The sequence below is a fragment of the Salvelinus fontinalis genome, chromosome 32 (genome assembly GCF_029448725.1).
Source record: "Salvelinus fontinalis isolate EN_2023a chromosome 32, ASM2944872v1, whole genome shotgun sequence".
NCBI lineage: Eukaryota > Metazoa > Chordata > Actinopteri > Salmoniformes > Salmonidae > Salvelinus > Salvelinus fontinalis.
In genome coordinates, this window is record NC_074696.1 from 13,620,804 (window position 1) to 13,642,804 (window position 22,001).

At 45.6% G+C, this 22,001-nt stretch overlaps 1 protein-coding gene across 9 annotated transcripts in view; it reads right to left on the bottom strand.

Annotated features, from left to right (window-relative positions):
* The window catches only part of mtus1b (microtubule associated tumor suppressor 1b), an 83,305-nt gene that overhangs the window by 3,342 nt on the left and 57,962 nt on the right, over positions 1-22,001 (bottom strand). For 6 of the 9 annotated variants that reach the window (XM_055893490.1, XM_055893491.1, XM_055893493.1 and 3 more), the window contains 8 exons: positions 14,862-15,190; positions 8,720-8,786; positions 4,783-4,997; positions 2,876-2,981; positions 2,557-2,630; positions 2,277-2,372; positions 1,636-1,752; positions 404-501 (listed from right to left, as the gene is read on the bottom strand). In XM_055893490.1, the coding sequence (XP_055749465.1) occupies positions 404-501; positions 1,636-1,752; positions 2,277-2,372; positions 2,557-2,630; positions 2,876-2,981; positions 4,783-4,997; positions 8,720-8,786; positions 14,862-15,190 (1,102 nt within the window). Of the gene's footprint in view, positions 1-403; positions 502-1,635; positions 1,753-2,276; positions 2,373-2,556; positions 2,631-2,875; positions 2,982-4,782; positions 4,998-8,719; positions 8,787-14,861; positions 15,191-18,280; positions 18,323-22,001 lie in introns of all 9 variants that reach the window. The other 3 variants (XM_055893492.1, XM_055893498.1, XM_055893495.1) reach the window with 2 other exon arrangements.

Here is a 22,001-nt window from a genome sequence, read left to right on the forward strand (position 1 = left end):
ACACAGAGAGGAGAGAGAGGTGAAGACACACAGAGAGGAGAGAGAGGTGAAGACACACAGAGAGGAGAGAGAGGTCAGAGAGGGGAAGATACACAGAAGAGAGAGGTCAGAGAGGGGAAGACACACAGAGAGGAGAGAGGTCAGAGAGGGGAAGACACACAGAGAGGAGAGAGAGGTCAGAGAGGGGAAGACACACAGAAGAGAGAGGTCAGAGAGGGGAAGACACACAAAGTGATGGTGGTTCACTGAACATCATCTATTACACCAACACAGATAAACAGACACAGAGGAACACACACATTCTTAGAACAACATTCTATATGATAGAAACCCTGCTGGAAGGACAGATGGTGAAGATGAGGATTCTGGAGAGAGATGAGTCACTCCTCTCTGCAGTACGTACTTGGAGAGTGCGGTGTGTTTGTCCATGCGGGCCCTGTAGTCTTCGTTCTCCTGCTGGACTTTGTTCAGGCGCTCCTCCAGCTTCACGTTGCTCTCCATCTGGTGCCAGACAGACAACACAAATGTAAAAGTTCAAATGAGATATTTCTCTCCGCTCCTGTACTTGAATCATGCCATGATACTATGTACTTGTTTGCATGTATAGATTTGCTCTGCAGCATCGCATTAATGGAAACCAAGATTGTTCTCAGGGCAGGCCTATGTTTGAGTCGCGTCAGGGACAATTTTAGCATTTTAGCTAACCCCTTTCCTAACCTTAACCTAATTCTCCTAACCTGCCACGTTAATTCTCCTAACCTGCCACGTTAATTCTCCTAACCTGCCACGTTAATTCTCCTAACCTGCCACGTTAATTCTCCTAACCTGCCACGTTAATTCTCCTAACCTGCCACGTTAATTCTCCTAACCTGCCACGTTAATTCTCCTAACCTGCCACGTTAATTATCCTAACCTGCCACATTAATTATCCTAACCTGCCACATTAATTATCCTAACCTGCCACGTTAATTCTCAGGAGAATCGTCTTGGTTTCCTCTAATGCAATACAGCGATTTGCTCACTAGATCATGTGACATATGCAATGACTCTGTAATAGAAGCCTGGTGTCTGTGCTCACCATTAACACTGATGATGGCTTGATGCAGAAACGTTTGTGTTTTGTTTTCAGCTTATATTTATGCACAATAAACTTCTGGGCACCATAATGTCCCAATAGCTGTGGATGATCTCCTCTTTTTAGACAGTGTGCAGGTCTCCACCGCTCCTAGACAGTTTAGGCCCAGGATTCTGATCAGCACTTTGAGACAAAGGTTTTTGTTTTACTAGGTTGCGTGTTCTGAAGCCTCCGGCGAGGCAGACACAATCTTTCCAATCATAAATCAATATTCGTGGTGTATTTATGCAGTTTTGTTTTGCAGCGAAATTACTCTTTATGTGGTGACTCCCAAGACTGAAGACAATCTATCATGAGGTTGAACGGGAAAAACAAACCGTTACCAAAACACTCCGCCTTCACAGGAATGTGTGTGTGTGTGCACATCTTATAAGGGATGACATAAGATGGCGCACCCTTTCAGTGATGTACAGAGAGAGCTAGCAACAGCGAACATACACAGCTCAGGGCATGTGCGAGTGTGTGGGCGCGTTGTCATCGACGTGCGTGTGCGTACTCACCAGCTTGTCCATCTGCATGAGCTTCTTGTCTTGTTGGTGAAGCTGCTTGGTCTTGATCTCCAGAACCACCTTAAGACTGTCCAGCTCCTGTCCCAGATACAACACATGGGAGTCCTTCTATAGGGAGAGAGGGAGATAGAGGGAGAGATAGAGAGGGGGAAGAGAAAGGGGGGGGGGAGGAAGAGAGAGAGAGATTTTCATTCACAAACCAGTCCTATTCCTAACCTCTTCTATCCCCTACAAACTGTTGTTCCAGACAAACAACAGTCATTCAATAACCCACTTTAAGATGGATGATTGCAGTACCAGAGTTGAGGGTTTGATTCCCAAATGAAACCAAATATGCATGAGTCACTGTGGATAAATCCCCAAACACAGCCATCTCAGAAACGGACACAATGACCAGAGCTGCATGTCCATTAGCAACCAGCAGGGGGCAGTATTCCACCAGTATAAAGACCATAAGGCCCAAAAACAACAAAAAAGAAGCAGTAAACTTGGACATCTGTCTCACAGCAGTAGTATTGTTGACTGAGGTACACAGTGTAACAGAACAATAGCATTCTTCAGCACCTTCCTGTGTCCATGGGGCTCTGGGCATAATTATGCCACAACATAGGGTACCATCATATTCCTTTCACCTGGTTCTTCTCTGCCAGAATCCTCCTCCTCTCCTCCTCCGCTCGCAGCTTCTCGCTCAGCGCCTCGTTCTCCAACGTGAGGTCCTGGATTTTCTCCTGTTGTGGGTGTGTGAGAGAGAGAAAATGGTTGAGAGAGAGAGACTGTTAAGTCAACGCTACAACAGTGTTACTCCCTGATACTGAGTGTATATAAGACAAACAGAAGATAGTAGTAGTATCTTTATTGGGTAAACGTGTGGTAAGGCTGTGATCAGGGAGGTAGAGGGAACATGGATCTCACAGTGAGAGTGGCCTCCGTTTCCTTTAGTGTTTTGTCCAGGTTCTCCAAGTCCTGTTCCAGGGTTTTCCTGAGCTCTGCAAAACAACACACTGAGTCAATGATGGAGGAAAAGTAGTCACTTATTCACAAATTAAAAAACTTTGGATTAGTAATTTCTCATGTGAAAACCAACCAAGTGTGTGGATGCCTGAGATGGATGGATTGATGGGTGGATTGATGGGTGGATTGGTGGGTGGATTGATGGGTGGGTTGTAGGACAGAAGAACAGCGGGATGAATTTCAATGAGTTCTGTGAAGGTGTGTGGTCGTGTGTCCTCACCTTGGGCGGCGGTGTCGTAGGTCAGTCTGAGCACGTCCATCTGCTGAGCGTGGCTGGCCTCAGAGTTTCTCCTCAGAGTCTCCTGTCTGCTCCTCATCTCCTCCAGCTGACAGAGAGAAGAAGAAGAAAACGGATTTGATTGATCATTCTAATTCCCATGGGCTGCTCTCACCAGTCAGTAATACAAGTACGCCATTACATGTTTAGCATCAGTTACGGGGTGAATCTCAATAGTCTAAGGTTTCCTCTGTATATTTCCAATTCATACTACTAAAGATTCCCTCCATTATTATGACACATTTCAAATCAAATCAAAAGGTTATTGGTTGCGTACATAGTTTATCAGATGTTATAGCGGGTGCAGGGAAATGCTTGTGTCACCAGCTCCTAACAGGGCAGTTCAAATGAGAAATAATACAATGAACTATGTGGAGAATCCAGTATTTAAATACACAGTGTGAAAGCAGCATAAAAGAAACGGGAAGTGTTTTATGTCTCTATATACATGGGACAGCAGCATTGGCTGTGTGTGTATGTGCAGTAGTCTGCGTGTGTATGAGGTGTGTGTTTTATGTCTCTATATACATGGGACAGCAGCATTGGCTGTGTGTGTTGGTGCAGTAGTCTGCGTGTGTATGAGGTGTGTGTTTTGTGTATGGGAGTACTTGTGCAAAAAAAGTATCTGATTTGGAAAAAGCTCATGTGGATGATTTATCGCTGATTGAATTACCAGTTAGATGTAGGACATAGAGGACTCAGGAAGTAATACTACGTGCCAATTCATATTCATCCACGCCGTCCCGTTCTACCGCTGATGACATCAGGGAGTAATAACCATGGCAACGGTCGTAAATCTCGGGAAGCGTTTACGAGTTGGGCGCTGTGTGTGGTGCGGGTAACAGCCAATGGAGTATTTCAGAAGTGCACTAATGCTGTGTTCACATGCTAGTCGGAACTAGGAAACTCCGACTTGCTAACAGGTTGTAGTTAAACACGTTAGCAAGTTGAACATTTCAGAGTTCCAACTGGCACGTGAACGCGGCATGAACCACAGGATGCGAGTCATAACGATGACATCACACCAACCCTATCCCCTCGGCCCCCAGCAGCCTTAGAGGCGGCGTATCAATCGCTAATAGCTAAAAACTCAATAATGTGTTTATAGTGCGCTGATGTTGATCAACGCTGGCTCTATGCCTTTGTTCATGTTCTGCTTGGACTGCCTGTGTTACACACGTGTGACTTACTGGGTTCAAAACCCGGACTTCTCCCCGCTGTAAGACTTGTGTTAGCCCTCTGAGCTAAAGCCTAGGCCTTAACTCAGAGAGCCAACACGAGTCTTTATGTCTTAAGGCAAGGTTACTCATCATCATCATCTATGTCAAGGCCATCAGACTGTTAAATAGCCATCACTAGACGGCTACCACCCGGCTACTCAACCCTGCACCGTAGAGGCTGCCGCCCTATACACATAGACATGGAATCACTGGCCACTTTAGTAGTGGAACACTAGTCACTTTAATAATGTTTACATACTGCTTTACTCATGTCATATGTATATACTGTCTTCTATTTTACTGTATTTTAGTCAATGCCGCACTGACATTGCTCGTCGTAATATTTATATAAATATTTATATATTTTTTAATTCCATTCTTTTACTTTTAGATGTGTGTATTGTTCTGAATTGCTAGATACTACTGCACTGTTGGAGCTAGGAACACAAGCATTTCGCTACACTTGCAATAACATCTGCTAAAAATGTGTATGTGACCAATACAATTTGATCAGTGAGCAAGACTTGCGTTGGCTCTTCCCCCCCCCCGAGGTAAAACCCCCTGACTTCAGCTCGGCGGGCTAACACACTTGTTCAGGTACACAAGCTCAGTCACCGCCGCGCCACTGACCTGTTGCTCCATGAGGGCGCGGCATTTGTCCGCCTCCTCCTGATAGGCCTGGTGCACCTTGTCCCACTCTGCCTGGTAGAAGGCCTTGAGCCTCTCCTCCAGGCCGCTCAGCTCAGCCTGGTGATCCCTCTGGACTCTCCGCACTGCCTCCTCCAGAGACACCCGCACCTCCTCCTTCTCCTTCTGAAGCCGCTCACAGCACTGGGACGAGGAGACTGGAGAGGGAGGGGGGGGGGGGAGAAGGAAAGGGAGAGATGGAGAAAGAGACTCTGTCATCGTCACTTTGTATTTTAGAATTCACTTTCAAAACACAATTAACCAGAATGAGGCTCTATGATAAATAATGACTTCACTGTAATAAGAGGGGGACCGTGTTGGAATAACATCTCCAAACGGCCAATTGGTGTTTTTGTAACAGCTTTGCACAAACACCATTTGGATATGAACATCTGACGACGCACTGGAAAAATGCATGACTGTTCCAACATTGCGCAATCCAACCCTAACCTCTATCTTGATGAGAATCATATGCACCCTTTCACACAACACTTTACATGTCCGCTGAAAACTAAGGCTAAGATTCCAGGACCCATTCAACCAGGCTCTGAACTAAAAAGCCCCTTCAACAGCAGATCTCCATTGAACGTAATTGTTTTGCCCAACCAAGAGTAGAATTAGTGTGGGTCTAGTAGACTATAACCAACATCTAATGATAGGACTATATTTGAATACATATGTAATGATAGACCCATATATGTAATGATAATAGCAGATTCCCACAGCGCAGCACAGAGCAGCCTGGACAGTTGACATTTCCTCATATCCTCCCCTGTGGGATTAACTCTGAGGCCTGTTGCCACGGCGATGTTGTCATAAAGGCCGGCAGCTGTAAGCCCGTTAACAGACAGGTCCTGTCTTTATTATGGGGTAACTAACAGAAAGGGGATGTGCGTGTATGTATGTATTGTGGGCAGGTGTGACTGGCATGTGGCCCCCGTATTATGACATCAGCGCTGCCCCCCCCCACAAGTTGTTTCATAACACGACATCATGGGTCAAGAAGGAACAAGGACGGGAGCTGGAAAGAATGTGTATCTAAGGGCAGATCTAGGATCAGGATTTACTCAAGCCTGTTACTGTAGCCATTATCAGCTCAAGATAAAATTGATCTAGGGTCAGATTTAAAGGGATAGTTTGGGATTTTGGCAATGAATCCCGTTAATCTACTTCCCCAGATGAACGTGAACTTGTGGATACCATTTCTATGTATGTGTCCAGTATGAAGGAAGTTGGAGGTCGTATCGCAAGCCAGTGCTAACCAGCAGAGACATACAAAATGGTATCCATTAGTTCATCAGACTTCGGGGAAGGAGATAACGGGCTTCAATGCCAAACCTGAAATATCCCTTTAACTCAATCCGCAAATTTGAACTGTGACCATTATCCACTCATTTATAAAGAGCCTAGAACTGTTAACTGTAAAACTGTCGGAAAGACAAATAAAATCCCTGGAAGTCAGACTGACAATGTTCTTTCACTAGCTTGAAGAGAAACGTATTGACACAGGTTCTGCTGGTCAAACATACAGTAGACATAGCAAAGAGACTTGTTAGCACTTCTCAAAGTCTGACGTTAACAGGCAGAGTTTTGAAGGAGGTGGTGAGAGTGAGATTCATACATTCCACAGTCATGTGTAAAAACAGGGGTCAAGGTTCAACAAGCACACCAAAGCCCTCACTCATCAAACAGATGGTAGTCGATGCATTTTCTGCTGAGGTTCGGTGGGAAAAAAAAGTGCATCTATGCACGTGTTTGCATTTAGGGGGAGAGGGCTTGGTACGGCAGTTAAAGGGTGTGTCCGGGCTTGCACGAGTGTGTGTGTTGAGACCGAATGGTTTTCACTAGAACTGTGTAGTAAAAGTATGTTTGTATAAAATGTGTGTGAGAGAGAGAAGTGTATGAAGGAATAAAACCACAGAATTGTAGTGTTGCGTGTGTGTCTATCATGCATGCGAGTGTGTGTGCCTGTCTGTTTAAAGAGAAGGGGGCTTTCTAGCTCTCTATATCCCTGACAGCAGACGGCCGTTGGTATTGTTCATCAGAACCACTACCGTTGGTATTGTTCATCAGAACCACTACCGTTGGTATTGTTCATCAGAACCACTACCGTTGGTATTGTTCATCAGAACCACTACCGTTGGTATTGTTCATCAGAACCACTACCGTTGGTATTGTTCATCAGAACCACTACCGTTGGTATTGTTCATCAGAACCACATTGTACAGGCGTTCCAACCAGATGCCTCTAAGGCATCTTGCACAGTTGGCGAGGTTTGAAGAGGTCTGGCAGGACGTCTGAGACGGTCATGGGGCACGTGGGTAAAGTGAAACGGCGCACGTTTCCTCTCCATTTCGTAACACATTACAACATCTGGGGTCTGGGCCAAGTCGAAGGAACAGAACTGAACAAGCCCACTCCTCTGGAACGCCACTCTGACATCATTGGCGGAACAGAACGGAATGCCTTGTAATGTATGAAACGCATCCATAACATTGAGTGTTTCAACATGTTCACAAACGCCTTCCCGCCTTGTTTGAAATGATCACCACTAAGAAAAATGGATAGCTGTGAGCAGGGATTCTATCACATATTATTGACCTATCCAGTCGTGTCAGATCAGGGATCATCTTGAAGGGAGGAATGATGCACGTTTTTACAATTGGAAGTATTTGAACATTCTAAAAACATCTAAATTCTGGGGAAACATGGATGGAAATGTTGTCAACATGTCAGAGTGTACTACAACAGGGTTCCCCAACTGGCGCGCAGATGAGTTTATTTGGTCCCCCATGTAACAAATTAAAGAGTGACTAAAAACACCAGCAAATCAGCTCCAAGTGATTTTTATTTTGTTCATAAGTCTACCCCACGCATAATATATGTATGTGATTGTATCCAAATGTAAGCAAGGTTTGAAATGATTGTGTTTTAGTCAAATATTATATCTGTTTGGGCTTCATGCGGCCAATTTGCAGTCTACAAAGTATTTGTAATTGTGTTCTGGCCCCCTGACCATCTCCTCAAGAAAGAAATCATCCCGCGGTGTAACCTAGTTACTGATCCCTGCTCTACAACCACCAGACGTTTCTCCAGAATTAGTCTGAACACTTCCTCCTAAAGAGAACAGCCCCCTTCCCTGACAAGCAGCTCCACAGCACTCAAACCCATTATGTTAAGACTATTGTCCTGTCACGACAGTGATGTAGCATGTCTCCATACGGGGAAACAAAGATGATGCTGCAGAGAGACTACCACTAACTACTGGTGGTGAATGCTTGGCGGGAAAACGTTAAGTCATGCTTGGAGGAAGACCGTGGACAAAGGAGACTGTCTGCCTGTATCTGTAATTATTAAGGCTTTATGACCGCTGCACGGGTTACCAATAACATCAGTTCAATGCATTTCACACGTACTTGCACGCAAACAGGTGTACACACAGGCACACACAGTTTTGCAAAACATGCCGAGGCTTGCATTCACGCTTCCCAAATACAGCATGCCTAGGGGGTGGGGGCTAATAACAATGTCTACACAGAGGCAGAGAAGCACACAGTGCTTTGGATGGCAGTTGACGACCTGATAAGGCCTTAATGATAAGCAAACAGGTTAGGGGAATGAGAGTGAAACAGAGGGAAGGTTCATTCACATTGAGTGTTGTGAGAAAAAAAATACTTGTTGGCTTCACTCATAACAAGACACAATTGGCAGATTAAATGTTTTCCTTGATCATTTTCTTATTTACAGATTTTCTGCTTCGTGCAAACACTTGCTCTTCCTTGAGCAACAGACGCGTTGATAAACGTGCGTATGTAAGAGGTAGAGGGGTGGACGAGCAGCGGGGTGAAGTGAAGACATGCTTGAGGTGGTTTTTTCTTACTGAGTTCATCGCGCAGGTTAGAGAGCTCCAGGGACAGTCCTTTCTTCAGCTTCAATGTCTCTTCACGCTGTCAGAGAGAGAGAGAGATACGATTAGTTATTAAGTCAATGGAAAAACTATTCCTAAACTATGTGAGACTTTCGTTTCAAGTGGAACCAGACAATCGTTTTACGTCAGACATTATGACTCGACTGACAGTCATCTTTCCACAACATCATTCCTTGGCACCAATAGCTTCTTAGACTTGGAACAATTAAAGGCTTCAGTATGGTGACCTAATAACAGTACAACACATTCCTATAGGCGTGTCGAGGAATGCTGTAACTTCTAACAACAACCTACAATAACCTACATTAGCCTGCTGGGTAGGCTACAGAGACTGAGTCAGTACAGTTCTGAGAGCAGCATTTTCCTAGCCTGGTCCCAGATCTATTAGTGCCGTCTTGCCATCTTCTATGGTGCCGTAGGAGTTGGCGAGACAGCACAAACGGATTTGGGAACCAGGCTAGCGTTTTCAGCAGCCGTCTCAACAGACACTGTTTTCCTTCTGACACTGTATCCATTTCACTCCGTTATCATACTGTGGAGAGACGACTTTCAGGGTGACTTAGAAGTGACATAGGGCATCTTAGAAACAGGGAACACGTGCTATGAAAACTCATCTGACACAGGCCTACGCATTAATAAGTAGATAGTTTGAGTCTAAAACACACACACGCTTCCTCTCAGACGTCACGTACACAAATTCTCTCATGAACCTGTTCATTCTTAGGGACTCACACTCTCCTACATATCAACATGGTCTCAACATCCTGAAAGGATGGAAGGCTACACCCTGTACTAATCCAACCCAGAGCTCTCACACACACACACACACACACACACACACACACACACACACACACACACACACACACACACACACACACACACACACACACACACACACACACGATTCTCTGAATGGTCAAAGAGACGGTGCTGTAATAAATGTCCACACTCTTTAAAACAGAGACACAACGATCACTTCATAACCGTCTCTATTTGACACATGGCATGATGACATACTTTATAGTCAGGAATCCAATCTGTCAGCTGTAAGTGAACCGATAGAGAGAGAGATAGAGTGATAGATAGATAGAGAGAGAGAGTGATAGATAGATAGAGAGAGAGTGATAGATAGATATATATAGAGAGAGATAGAGAGAGAGTGATAGATAGATAGAGAGAGAGTGATAGATAGATATATATAGAGAGAGATAGAGAGAGATAGAGAGAGAGTGATAGATAGATAGAGAGAGAGTGATAGATAGATATATATAGAGAGAGATAGAGAGAGATAGAGAGATAGAGAGTGATAGAGAGAGAGAGAGAGAGTGATAGATAGATATATATATAGAGAGATAGAGAGAGATAGAGAGATAGAGAGTGATAGAGAGAGAGAGAGAGAGTGATAGATAGATATATATATAGAGAGATAGAGAGAGATAGAGAGATAGAGAGATAGAGAGAGAGTGATAGATAGATATATATAGAGAGAGATAGAGAGAGATAGAGAGATAGAGAGAGATAGAGAGATAGAGAGAGATAGAGAGAGAGGCCAAACAGCCCGCCAACAGATGCGCAAAACAAAAAAAACAAAAAAAATAAAGCAAACGGAGCGAGAAAGAGAGAGAGAAAACAAACACACCTTTCCTTTCTTTGTGGTATGTGGAGGAGACTTCAGGCAGGCGTTGCTGCTAGAGGAGCCCATGTTATTCCGCCTGGGCTGCCGAAGGGCCAAGTGCTATAGCTAGGAGCTCCACTACAATGTGCCTGGTCGGAACCTCCTCCTCTCCTCCCCCTCTCCAACACCAACCACCTCCACCACTCCACTCTCTCGCTCAGGGAGCTGGTCTGTCTACATCAAATAAACTCCCTCTCCAAGGAGTACTCAAGCCCTGCCTAGCAGTACCTCCCCACCTCCAACCCAGCCGCCCTTGGCCAAGCTCCAGCACACGTGTATTTCCCCTAGAGACAGGGCCTGGAGCTGGGGGTCTGGGGGAGGTGGAGGGGCTAGATGAGAGTGAGGTCAGGCTGGGCTAAGGCCCTCTGCTCTGGGCCTCGGGTGCTGCATGGTCAAGCCTCTCTGGTTCTCTGGTTCCTTTAAAAGAGCCAGTGGTTGTACAGTACATGTGTCTGTGGGGCTATTTCATTCATAAACATTAGCAGCACTAACAACACTCACTAGGTTCTACTTTTCAAAGACATGACCTATAGGGAATCAAAGCGAGATTGGCCATTGCCTATTAGCTAGCCTGCTACATAGTTACAGTGGAGATGCTCAAACTGGTGTGGTATAGCGGTCACCTAATAATCCCCAGTTTACAATTGGCTCATTCATCCCCCTCCTCTCCCCTGTAACTATTCCCCAGGTCGTTGCTGTAAATAAGAACGTGTTCTCAGTCAACTTACCTGGTAAAATAACAGATAAATTAAAAAAGATAGCGGAGTCCTATTAGGCCTAATAAACTGTTTTTTTATGCCATCTTTGACTCGTGTCCTTCACGTCAAAGCTGGCTAATCCATTCCATTTCTGGCTTGGTTTGCGCTGTAGAATCTTCTACGTGGCGCTTTCAAGTGCTCTCGGCGGGCCAAGATATCACTGGCATTCTCCCTTAGATAAGACTCACACTAATAGAGAGTCTGGCACTGTAGAGTCAATAGAAAGCTTATAATGCTATCACTGAAGAGATATTTCACTGCCAAGACTCTCTAAATAGCCTCCTAGCTAGCCAGACGCTACCCAGGAAATGTTCCCTACCAGGGAAATGTACTCGGATGGAGGGATGAGACAGGAGGGCTATTCTCCACTCGTTTACAGCCCGAGCAGGAGAAAGAAGAGGATTCATCCCTCCTCCACACTATTACACTACAAGTCAACACTGTATGTACACCAGGAGATATCCACGTAGTCTAATCTAAAATAACTGATGGCACCGGATCATGGGTGTGTTCATTAGGCACCAAATGGGAGAAAACATACTGAAACAGGTAGGGACTATAACAACGCTTTAGGTTTTTCCCCCAAACGTTTCACTACTGTGTGCCCTTATGAATGCGACCTGGGTTAATCTAGGGGGACATTTTAAATATAATTGTACTAATCACTCATTAGTATTACTACTCTGTTAGAGAGTTTTAAGTTTGCTCTTGTGTTTAGTTGGCTTGACAACCTCTACTACATTCAGAGAGCTCATTGCTGTTCCTCAGATAGGAACCTCTCTTCTCCCTCTATCAGGAGGATTACGGTAGGGCCCGAGGCTAGGGGGCGGGGTTATTGATGCTCACAGGTGATGTGGTGGAACCCAACAGCCCCACCCCTTTACCCTTGTCCCTGCCTTCTCTCCCCGCCTGCAGGGAGGCTTGAAACTGCAGCTGGTGCATTAGTCCCCCAGTCCCTCCTCCATTTCTCTCCCTCCCCCATCTCCCCTTCAATCCATCTCTCTAATCAATAGAAAGCCAGAAAAGCATTCCAGAGCTGTCTGTCTGTCTTCTCCACAGAGGGGTGTTCGGTTAGAAAGTAGAAAAGGAAACCAACCGGGCTGAAGCAGGAATCCCTTGACTTGATACAGTACTTGACAACGGATAATCAATTTGATAAAGACACCAACGTTGTCTGATTCAGAACAGCATATTGGAGAAGATTTTCTACTATCTAAATGTCCGCTCAGTTCACAGTCTGTTACACAACAACACCTGTGGAGGAGTGAATGTTGTGGAGGAGTGAATGTTGTGGAGGAGTGAATGTAGTGGAAGAGTGAATGTTGTGGAGGAGTGAATGTTGTGGAGGAGTGAATGTTGTGGAGGAGTGAATGTTGTGGAGGAGTGAATGTTGTGGAGGAGTGAATGTAGTGGAGGAGTGAATGTTGTGGAGGAGTGAATGTTGTGGAGGAGTGAATGTTGTGGAGGAGTGAAACCACATGGTTGTTTTTTTGTCTAGGAGATGAAACCAGGTTTATAGGAGATAGTGATGGGAGAGAACACAGACTATCACACCACTCAGACATAGAGATAGTGATGGGAGAGAACACAGTCTGTCTCTCTGTCTGAGTGGTGTGATAGTGATGGACAGAGAGAGAGACTTGGTTCTCTCCCATCACTATCTCTCTGTCTGAATGGTGTGATAGTGATGGGAGAGAACACAGTCTATCACACCACTCAGCAGAGAGACAGTGATGGGAGAGAATACAGTCTATCACACCACTCAGACAGACAGATAGACGGTGTGTGTTAGTGTGAAGCTCAGTGTGTGTAACACCTCTGGTCAGGTAGGGTCAGCAGACGGTAGGCGTGGTCAACATCACAAGACTGGATGTAGACCAACCCTCCCTCCCTCCATGTATCCATCTTTCCCTCCCTTATTCCCTCCTTTAAACACATAACCGTGCTGTTACGGTTCTTCATTGGTACCAGATGTGGGGTAACATATCAGATACACTTACAACATGACAGCAAGTCCCATTTGTGAGGAGAAACTAAGGACTAAATCAGCTTTAGGACATGGTAGAGAGAATGAGAGAGAGAGAGAGAATGAAAGAGGGAGAGAGAGACATAGGGAGAGAGAATGAATGAAAGAGACATAGGGAGAGAGAATGAAAGAGAGACGGAGAGAGAGAGAATGAAAGAGAGAGAGGGAGAATCTGGAGAAAGAGGTTGTGAGCTGCACATTCCCTAGCCAGTTGTCATACATATGAAGAATTCCAAAAGTTCACTTTGCCCTCATAAAACTGTTAAAGCAAGGTGAGCCAGTATACTTTATAAACGCCCAGGGATTTCGGCGCCTGGAGCAGATCATCACTGCTATTCCAAACATGTTCCTGCCGTACCAGAATAATTAAAAGTATGACAAAGATAGATGTGGAAATGCCTGTCATGAAAGGATTTACAGAGTAGTGAAACCTCATTCTCTCTCTGTGTTAGTAGATTCTGGTCTATAATGAATGTTTTAATTTGGGGATGATTCCTCTCAATCCTAAATACACAAAGCGTATAATAAAAAATCTCCTGCAGAGTTTAACATGTGTTGTCAAGAGATGTCACTTGATCACAATGAGCGTTTTCAAACAGACAGAGGAGGGTAAAGATCTCTGCAAATATTTACACAGTAGCCTATCCAAGTCTGGGATTCTGTGAGTGACAGGCGGTATTATCCACACAAGCCACACCCACTCGCCTGGCTGGACCATTCGCTGGCTTAAAACACTGATAGAACACACTCTCAAAGACATGAACCAGGAACTCAGTTTGGTTCAACAGGATCCTCGTCTTACAAAGCCACACTATATAAGATATGGATTGGATTTTGTAGGATATTGATAGGGGATAGCAGTGTTATGATTGAGAGGCTACTTTTGACTGGAGGCAGTCACACACACACACACACACACACACACACACACTTAACTGCTTGTTTTAGCAGTGGACAACAAAAAGCAGAGACAACAGATACTTCAGGCATGCAGCCAACCACAGCATACCGTTGACACCCACTCATCAATAGTCATACATAGTTCTGGATGGAAAGGCGTTATGTATTTGATGACAGCAAGGGACCCTAAATGGTGAGTGGGTGTGGTGAGATTACTGTCCTTCCTGCCTCCTCCTCCTCCGTCATGTAAACAGAAGCTCTGCAAGTCAACCAACCAACACCCACTATATCTATATTGCTACATGAATAATATCCATGGCACTACTCAAACACACACAGAGGACAGATATGGTTCCCTGACCTCTATAACGAGACCATAGTAAAAACAGACAGAGGACATTCCTTTAGGTCACCAAGCACCTAACTACAACAAACAAAGCAAATAAAATGTTATGTCACATACGCCGAATACAACAGGTGTAGACCTTACAGTGAGAGGCTTACTTACAAGCCCTTAACCAACAACGCAGTTAAGAAAATAGAGTAAAGAAAATATTTACTAAATAAACAAAACAAATAATTATAATTACGAGGCTGTATACAGGGGGTACCGGTAACAAATAAATGTGCACGGGTACAGTTTAGTCGAGGTCATTTGTACATGTAGGTAAGGGTAAAGTGACAGAACAGCAGACCAAGGTGCAGTAAAACCCAGACATATTCCAGTGTTACCTCGGTGAAGAGGTGCTGCACCACGGTAGCCAAGGCCTCTATCCTGCGGTTGCCCTGCTCCAGGAGCCGTCGGAAATGCTGAAGGCTCTGGTTCTTCTTCTCACACTGGGCACGGTAGTGGGCCACCGTGGCCGGCTTAGCCTCCACTAGAGCCCGGGCCGGGCGGGATGCCGAGACCACTGGTCCCTGGACTGGGAGAAGGACGGCAGAGACTGGGACCAGGTCTGGTTGGGACGGCTGGGGTTGGCTGGGTCCTCCTACCTGAGTAGTGGTGCTCGTCTGGGAGAGGGTCCTCGCCAACGGCGTCCCCCGCGCCTTGTTCTTGTCCACTGAAAGAGAGCAAGGTCGGTTGAGTGTGCTGGCCACGATGTTTAGCATGGTCTCTCGCATTCCACTCTCCACAACCCACTCACACACATAAAACCTAGAAATACAACACAGACACACTAGCATGCAGGAGGATACGCCTTAAGGTCTCTGAGCAGACACCGACTGAAACCCCAGTGGAGCTAAGAAACAGTGCAGCAGTGCATGCTGGGATAGCTCTGTAATGATGGGCCCCGAGGTAGATTCCAAGGATCCATTACGAGTGCATTAGCATCAAGCCACAGTGCAGTTAGGAGACAGAACCATCCACTCCCTCCCTTTCTCCGTCCATCTCTCCCCCCCTCCCTTTCTCCGTCCATCTCTCCCCTCCCTTTCTCCGTCCATCTCTCTCTCCCCCCCTCCCTTTCTACGTCCATCTCTCTCTCCCCCTCCCTTTCTCCGTCCATCTCTCTCTCCCCCCCTCTTTCTCCGTCCATCCCCCCCCCTCCCTTTCTCCGTCCATCTCTCTCCCCCTCCCTTTCTCCGTCCATCTCTCTCCCCCTCCCTTTCTTTCATCCCTCTCTCCCTCCCTCATTTTGCTGTCTCTTCTTCTCTCCCTCCATCCCTCTCTCATATATTTTGCTGTTTCAGAGCAAAGTGGACCATGGAGATGTCATGCCTGACTGAAGCTGCATGCCGTGTTTTATTAAGAGGGCAAACTGGCCCCAGCTCTTGACCCTACAGCAGACTGTCAATAGAGTTAACCCTGATATTGATACTTCACGTTGATCATCATTAATAATTGTATCAATAATGCCATACCAACCATCTCCATCTTTCCCGAAAGCAATCAAATATAAATTGTGTTAGTAAAGCTCTCTTTAATAGTGTTTGCATATAAAGACGTCCACCTGACACAGTCAACTCAATGAGAGGCAGAGTGCTATAACACTATGTGAGTCCCATCACCACACCAGCTGAGCTATGACCTTCTCCCTAAGAGGGTTAAACACTGTAATACTGCCCCCTTATGGCCACCACGCTGTCAATAACCCCTCACAGTCATAGAAACAGGCTTCATGTGTCACCTTGAGGGGCAGTCCTGGTGCTAGAGGGACACAGTGTCAGCAGGCTTTTCAGCTCACCACTAACACATCGGATTCTAATAATCAACTAATCATGGTCTTTAAATCTTAGATCTCAGTTTAGACAGGGCTGGAACAAAAACATGCACACACACACTGTACTGTATGAGGTTTTGATCTACTGTATCAGCCTATGCATACACCATCTGTCTAGCTCTACAATAACCAGAATGGAGCTCAAACTCCATCTGTCTAGCTCTACAATAACCAGCATGGAGCTCAAACTCCATCTGTCTAGCTCTACAATAACCAGCATGGTGCTCAAACTCCATCTGTCTAGCTCTACAATAACCAGCATGGAGCTCAAACTCCATCTGTCTAGCTCTACAATAACCAGCATGGAGCTCAAACTCCATCTGTCTAGCTCTACAATAACCAGCGTGGAGCTCAAACTCCATCTGTCTAGCTCTACAATAACCAGCATGGTGCTCAAACTCCATCTGTCTAGCTCTACAATAACCAGCATGGAGCTCAAACTCCATCTGTCTAGCTCTACAATAACCAGCATGGAGCTCAAACTCCATCTGTCTAGCTCTACAATAACCAGCGTGGAGCTCAAACTCCATCTGTCTAGCTCTACAATAACCAGCATGGAGCTCAAACTCCATCTGTCTAGCTCTACAATAACCAGCATGGAGCTCAAACTCCATCTGTCTAGCTCTACAATAACCAGCATGGAGCTCAAACTCCATCTGTCTAGCTCTACAATAACCAGCATGGAGCTCAAACTCCATCTGTCTAGCTCTACAATAACCAGCATGGAGCTCAAACTCCATCTGTCTAGCTCTACAATAACCAGAATGGAGCTCAAACACCATCTGTCTAGCTCTACAATAACCAGCATGGAGCTCAAACTCCATCTGTCTAGCTCTACAATAACCAGCATGGAGCTCAAACTCCATCTGTCTAGCTCTACAATAACCAGCATGGAGCTCAAACTCCATCTGTCTAGCTCTACAATAACCAGCATGGGCTCAACAGACACACTCATATCAAACAATTTACTAATCCAATCTCCAATTACATTGCATTATACTATTAGTCAACAGCCATATCATTTATTAACAGTTTGACACTAATCTGCCATTTTGGGTTATATATATATTTTCTTGTCATGCTATTTTCTGTTTCTAAATTCAATGCATCAGTGTGTGTGTGCATAGGGACACCCGGACAGACAGTGGTGGGACATGCTTGAGTGTGTGTGTGTGTGTGTGTGTGTGTGTGTGTGTGTGTGTGTGTGTGTGTGTGTGTGTGTGTGTGTGTGTGTGTTAGTGGGTAATTTGCGCTCTGTCAGTGTGTCTGCCTCTTCTAATGGCATTGTGGTTGACTTCCCCACACAGACACACTAGAGACTTTCCGTAACACAAACAGAGTTTCAACGCTTCCTGGAGCATGTCGCACCACTGCCAGTCTGGATGTCCCCATGCATGGCTGGAGCTAACAGGGGGAGTGGTGCCTACTTTCATCCTGTTCCACAGCCTACAACAGCACCCAAAAGACAACACCACACCCACAGGGGCATCCTGTGGGTGACTGCTAATCACAAATCTCTTTTAACACACCAGGGAGGGGAAACCAAAACATCCTCCCAGGAGGCAGGCAGGCAGACACACACACCACCCACATGAATAGTCTTCATTCAGAAGCATAAACTGTAATTTATGACAATCATCTCGGTTTACTTCAATGAGGGCGGAAACTTCTGAAGAGAATCAAAACAAAGGCCATGGAGGTTTATCTGATCTGCCTAAGAGGCTGATGTCACTGGACCAATATATACACCACTATTATATAACATGTTTGCCAGTAGTATTTCTGTTTACTGGGAGGATCTTCAGATATGGCTATTTTCATCATATTCAGCAACATATCGTCACCTTTTACAAAATGTATCTTGCTTATTTTTTCTCCGTTCTCCTTTCTGGAGGGAAAAAGAGTCAAGCGGACATTTTGCAGAGTGTGTACCTGGGATCTGCCATGCAGGCTGATAGAGGTTCAGGGCCCAGTCTGTGAGAGAGATGTCAGTCAGTTAGCCACTTAGCATGCAGTGGGATATTATGTGCATCCCAAATGGCACCCTACTCCCTATTTAGTGCACTACTTTTAACCAGTGCGCTATATAGGGAAGGTGGTGCCATTTGGAACATATTTTACAAGTTAGAAAAAAACATCTCTGGATGGAAGTTGGGCTTGGGCACAGATCTAGGATCAGCTTTTCCTCCACAAGTCATGACCGTAACTATCATGGGGAGAAACACTAAACTGATCTTGGATCAGTGTCTAGAGGAGACTTTAAGAGGTGCTACTAAAAGGGATATCGAGGAGAGATGAGAGGCTGGATGAGAGGAGGAAGAGGACGAGCGGAGAGGGTGTCTTTTAGTTGAGGATGGCGTGTGTGGCTGTGTGTGTGTGTGTGTGTGTGTGTGTGTGTGTGTGTGTTAGATCTGTCATCTGAGTAGATCAAACCCTTTTGAAACGTATTCCCAACTGAACTGAAGCCATGTTGGTGTTTGAATGTACTGTAGTTTGCCAGAACGTAGAGTGAGAGTTGGACAGAGAGCCAATCCCTCATCAACTGCACAGTATTAATTACACTCTCCTGACTGCTGCTCCAATGGGCTGGGTGGCAAAAATACAACCCACTTCATAGGATGGATTACTGTGTGTGTGTGTGTGTGTGTTGGGGGCAGTAGCTTTTCCACCCAGATCAGCCTTTCACAGCGCTGAGGGGTGTGCAAAAGCTATTGCCAAAATTATGACCCCCACCCCTACACACACACACACACACACACCCCACAGCACTGTGAAAGGCTGATCTGGGTGGAAAAGCTACTGCCCCCAACACACACACACACACAGTAATCCAATCTTAATCCATCCTATGAAGTGGGTTGTATTTTAAATTTGCCAGCCCATTGGAGCAGCAGTCAGGAGAGTATAATTAATACTGTACAGTTGATGAGGGATTGGCTCTCTGTCCAACTCTCACTCTACGTTCTGGCAAACTACAGTACATTCAAACACCAACATGGTTTCATTTCGGTTGGGAATACGTTTCAAAAGGGTTTGATGTGCCAGCCAGTGCCAGTAAACAGTGCCCATCACTTGTGCGCACACACACACACACACACACACACACACACACACACACACACACACACACACACCCACAAGGTAGCCCGTAGTCTTAATCTGGGTGGGATTAAAGATGCCCCCTGCCGTGCTCAGATGAAACATTAAATCTAGAAAAATGAAAAGTGTGAATCTGACGGCATTAATCCGCAAACTGCATCTGCAGCAGATTTGTCAAATGAGGATTTTGATGTACAGTATTTAAAAGATGTGATGTTAGCAGCATTGGATGCACCCATGTAAAAGCCTGCTGGGCCATAGGCAGGAGGGCGAGAGTCTATGGGCTAGCCTGGCCTATAATGGGCTTCACAGAACATCTTAAACGGCTGTTATCTCAGTATTAGACGTTATCTCTTTGACAACCTTGAGGTGACTATGGAATATAAGTATGATTAGAACTGAAGTGTAAGACACATTGTAAATAAACCAAGCCCACAATAAGGCTGAGAACTTCTCATATACCACCCTGTACCCCATATAGTGTACTGTTTCTGACCAGGGCCCTATATTGACCAAGGCCTATACTCGGCCTTGTCTCAGGATGGTAAGTTGGTGGTTGAAGATATCCCTCTAGTGGTGTGGGGGCTGTGCTTTGGCAAAGTGGGTGGGGTTATATCCTGCCTGTTTGGCCCTGTCCGGGGGTATCATCTGATTGGGCCACAGTGTCTCCTGACCCCTCCTGTCTCAGCCTCCAGTATTTATGCTGCAGTAGTTTATGTGTCGGGAGGCTAGGGTCAGTCTGTTATATCTGGAGTATTTCTCCTGTCTTATCCGGTGTCCTGTGTGAATTTAAGTATGCTCTCTTCTTTCTTTCTTTCTCTCTTTTGGAGGACCTGAGCCCTAGGACCATGCCTCAGGACTACCTGGCATGATGACTCCTTGCTGTCCCCAGTCCACCTGGCCGTGCTGCTGCTCCAGTTTCAACTGTTCTGCCTGCGGCTATGGAACCCTAACCTGTTCACCAGACGTGCTACCTGTCCCAGACCTGCTGTTTTCAGCTCTCTAGAGACCGCAGGAGCGGTAGAGATACTCTCAATGATCGGCTATGAAAAGCCAACTGACATTTACTCCTGAGGTGCTGACTTGTTGCACCCTCGACAACTACTGTGATTATTATTATTTGACCATGCTGGTCATTTATGAACATTTGAACATCTTGGCCAGGTTCTGTTATAATCTCCACCCCACACAGCCAGAAGAGGACTGGCCACCCCTCATAGCCTGGTTCCTCTCTAGTTCTCTTCCTAGGTTTGGGCCTTTCTAGGGAGTTTTTCCTAGCCACCGTGCTTCTACACCTGCATTGCTTGCTGTTTGGGGTTTTAGGCTGGGTTTCTGTACAGCACTTTGATATATCAGCTGATGTAAGAAGGGCTATATAAATACATTTGATTTGATTGGGAACAGGGTGTCAGTTGAGATGCAGATGCAAGTGAACACATCCCAGGTGACACGGCTACAGACTCCTAGAAAATCTAGAAGGACCCCTGGCCCACCTGCAGTCCAGTCAAAGTTCATTAACTGCAATAACTGGGGCCTCGTAGACCGTGTCGCTCGCCTAACGAGGTGACTGAACTCCCAGCCCTGCTGTATCCATGGCAACACATGGAGAAATATCGATGTCAGAGGAGGCTACTGAGGGGAGAATGTCTCATTATAATGTCTGGAACGGAGCCAATGGAATGGTATCAAACCACGTGTTTGATGCCATTCCACCTATTCGGCACCAGTCATTACCACAAGCCCGTCCTCCCCAATTAAGGTGCCACCAACCTCCTGTGGTCGGTGTGTGGAGTGAGTGAGAGAACATGGGGTGTCATTAGCACATGTGTGCCTAGCAACACTGAACTGGGGTCCTTATAGTGCTTCACTGATTGGGTCCACCCAGCAGTATGCCTGTACAGACATTTTTACTGACCTGTTTTAAATTAGCCTACATACCTAAAAACAGGCTGCCTGGTATAAAAATAAAATAGATTTGATATCTGTTCATCACAAAATATGCCACATAAATATGAGAACCAGAAGGCATGGCTGGCTGAATTCATTAGAGAATATATACATTCCTTTAGAGAATGTTTAATCTTATCGCTCCCAAAATACCACTAAAAACTCTCCAGTCCACCAGACAGATTTCAGAAAGGGAACATCTCTCCCTCCCTCCTTTGGAATATTCTGTCCTCATTTCACCAGATAATTCCCTCATCAAGCGAACGTTGAAAAAACATTGAGGTTAGCTCTTGCACGAATGGGCATCCTTGCCGCAGAGCAGGCAGTGACTAAAGCCTGCTGTAACCTACATTTCTCTCACAGCAGAGCAGTGGGTCTCTAAACCACTAAGATGGAGGCCGCCCTCAGGCAGACACGTGCAGCCTGAGCTTGGATACAAAACAACACGTCATATTACGGTTTTACTATTACACACTCCGTTTCACTGCTTGGCAAATATTACTATTCTAGCCGGTGTAGATAAAACCATTTAATAACAGAGATAGTACGCAGCCAGATATGTGCAGTCTAGTTTGAATACAACAACAGCAGGCCAGGCTAAAGTACA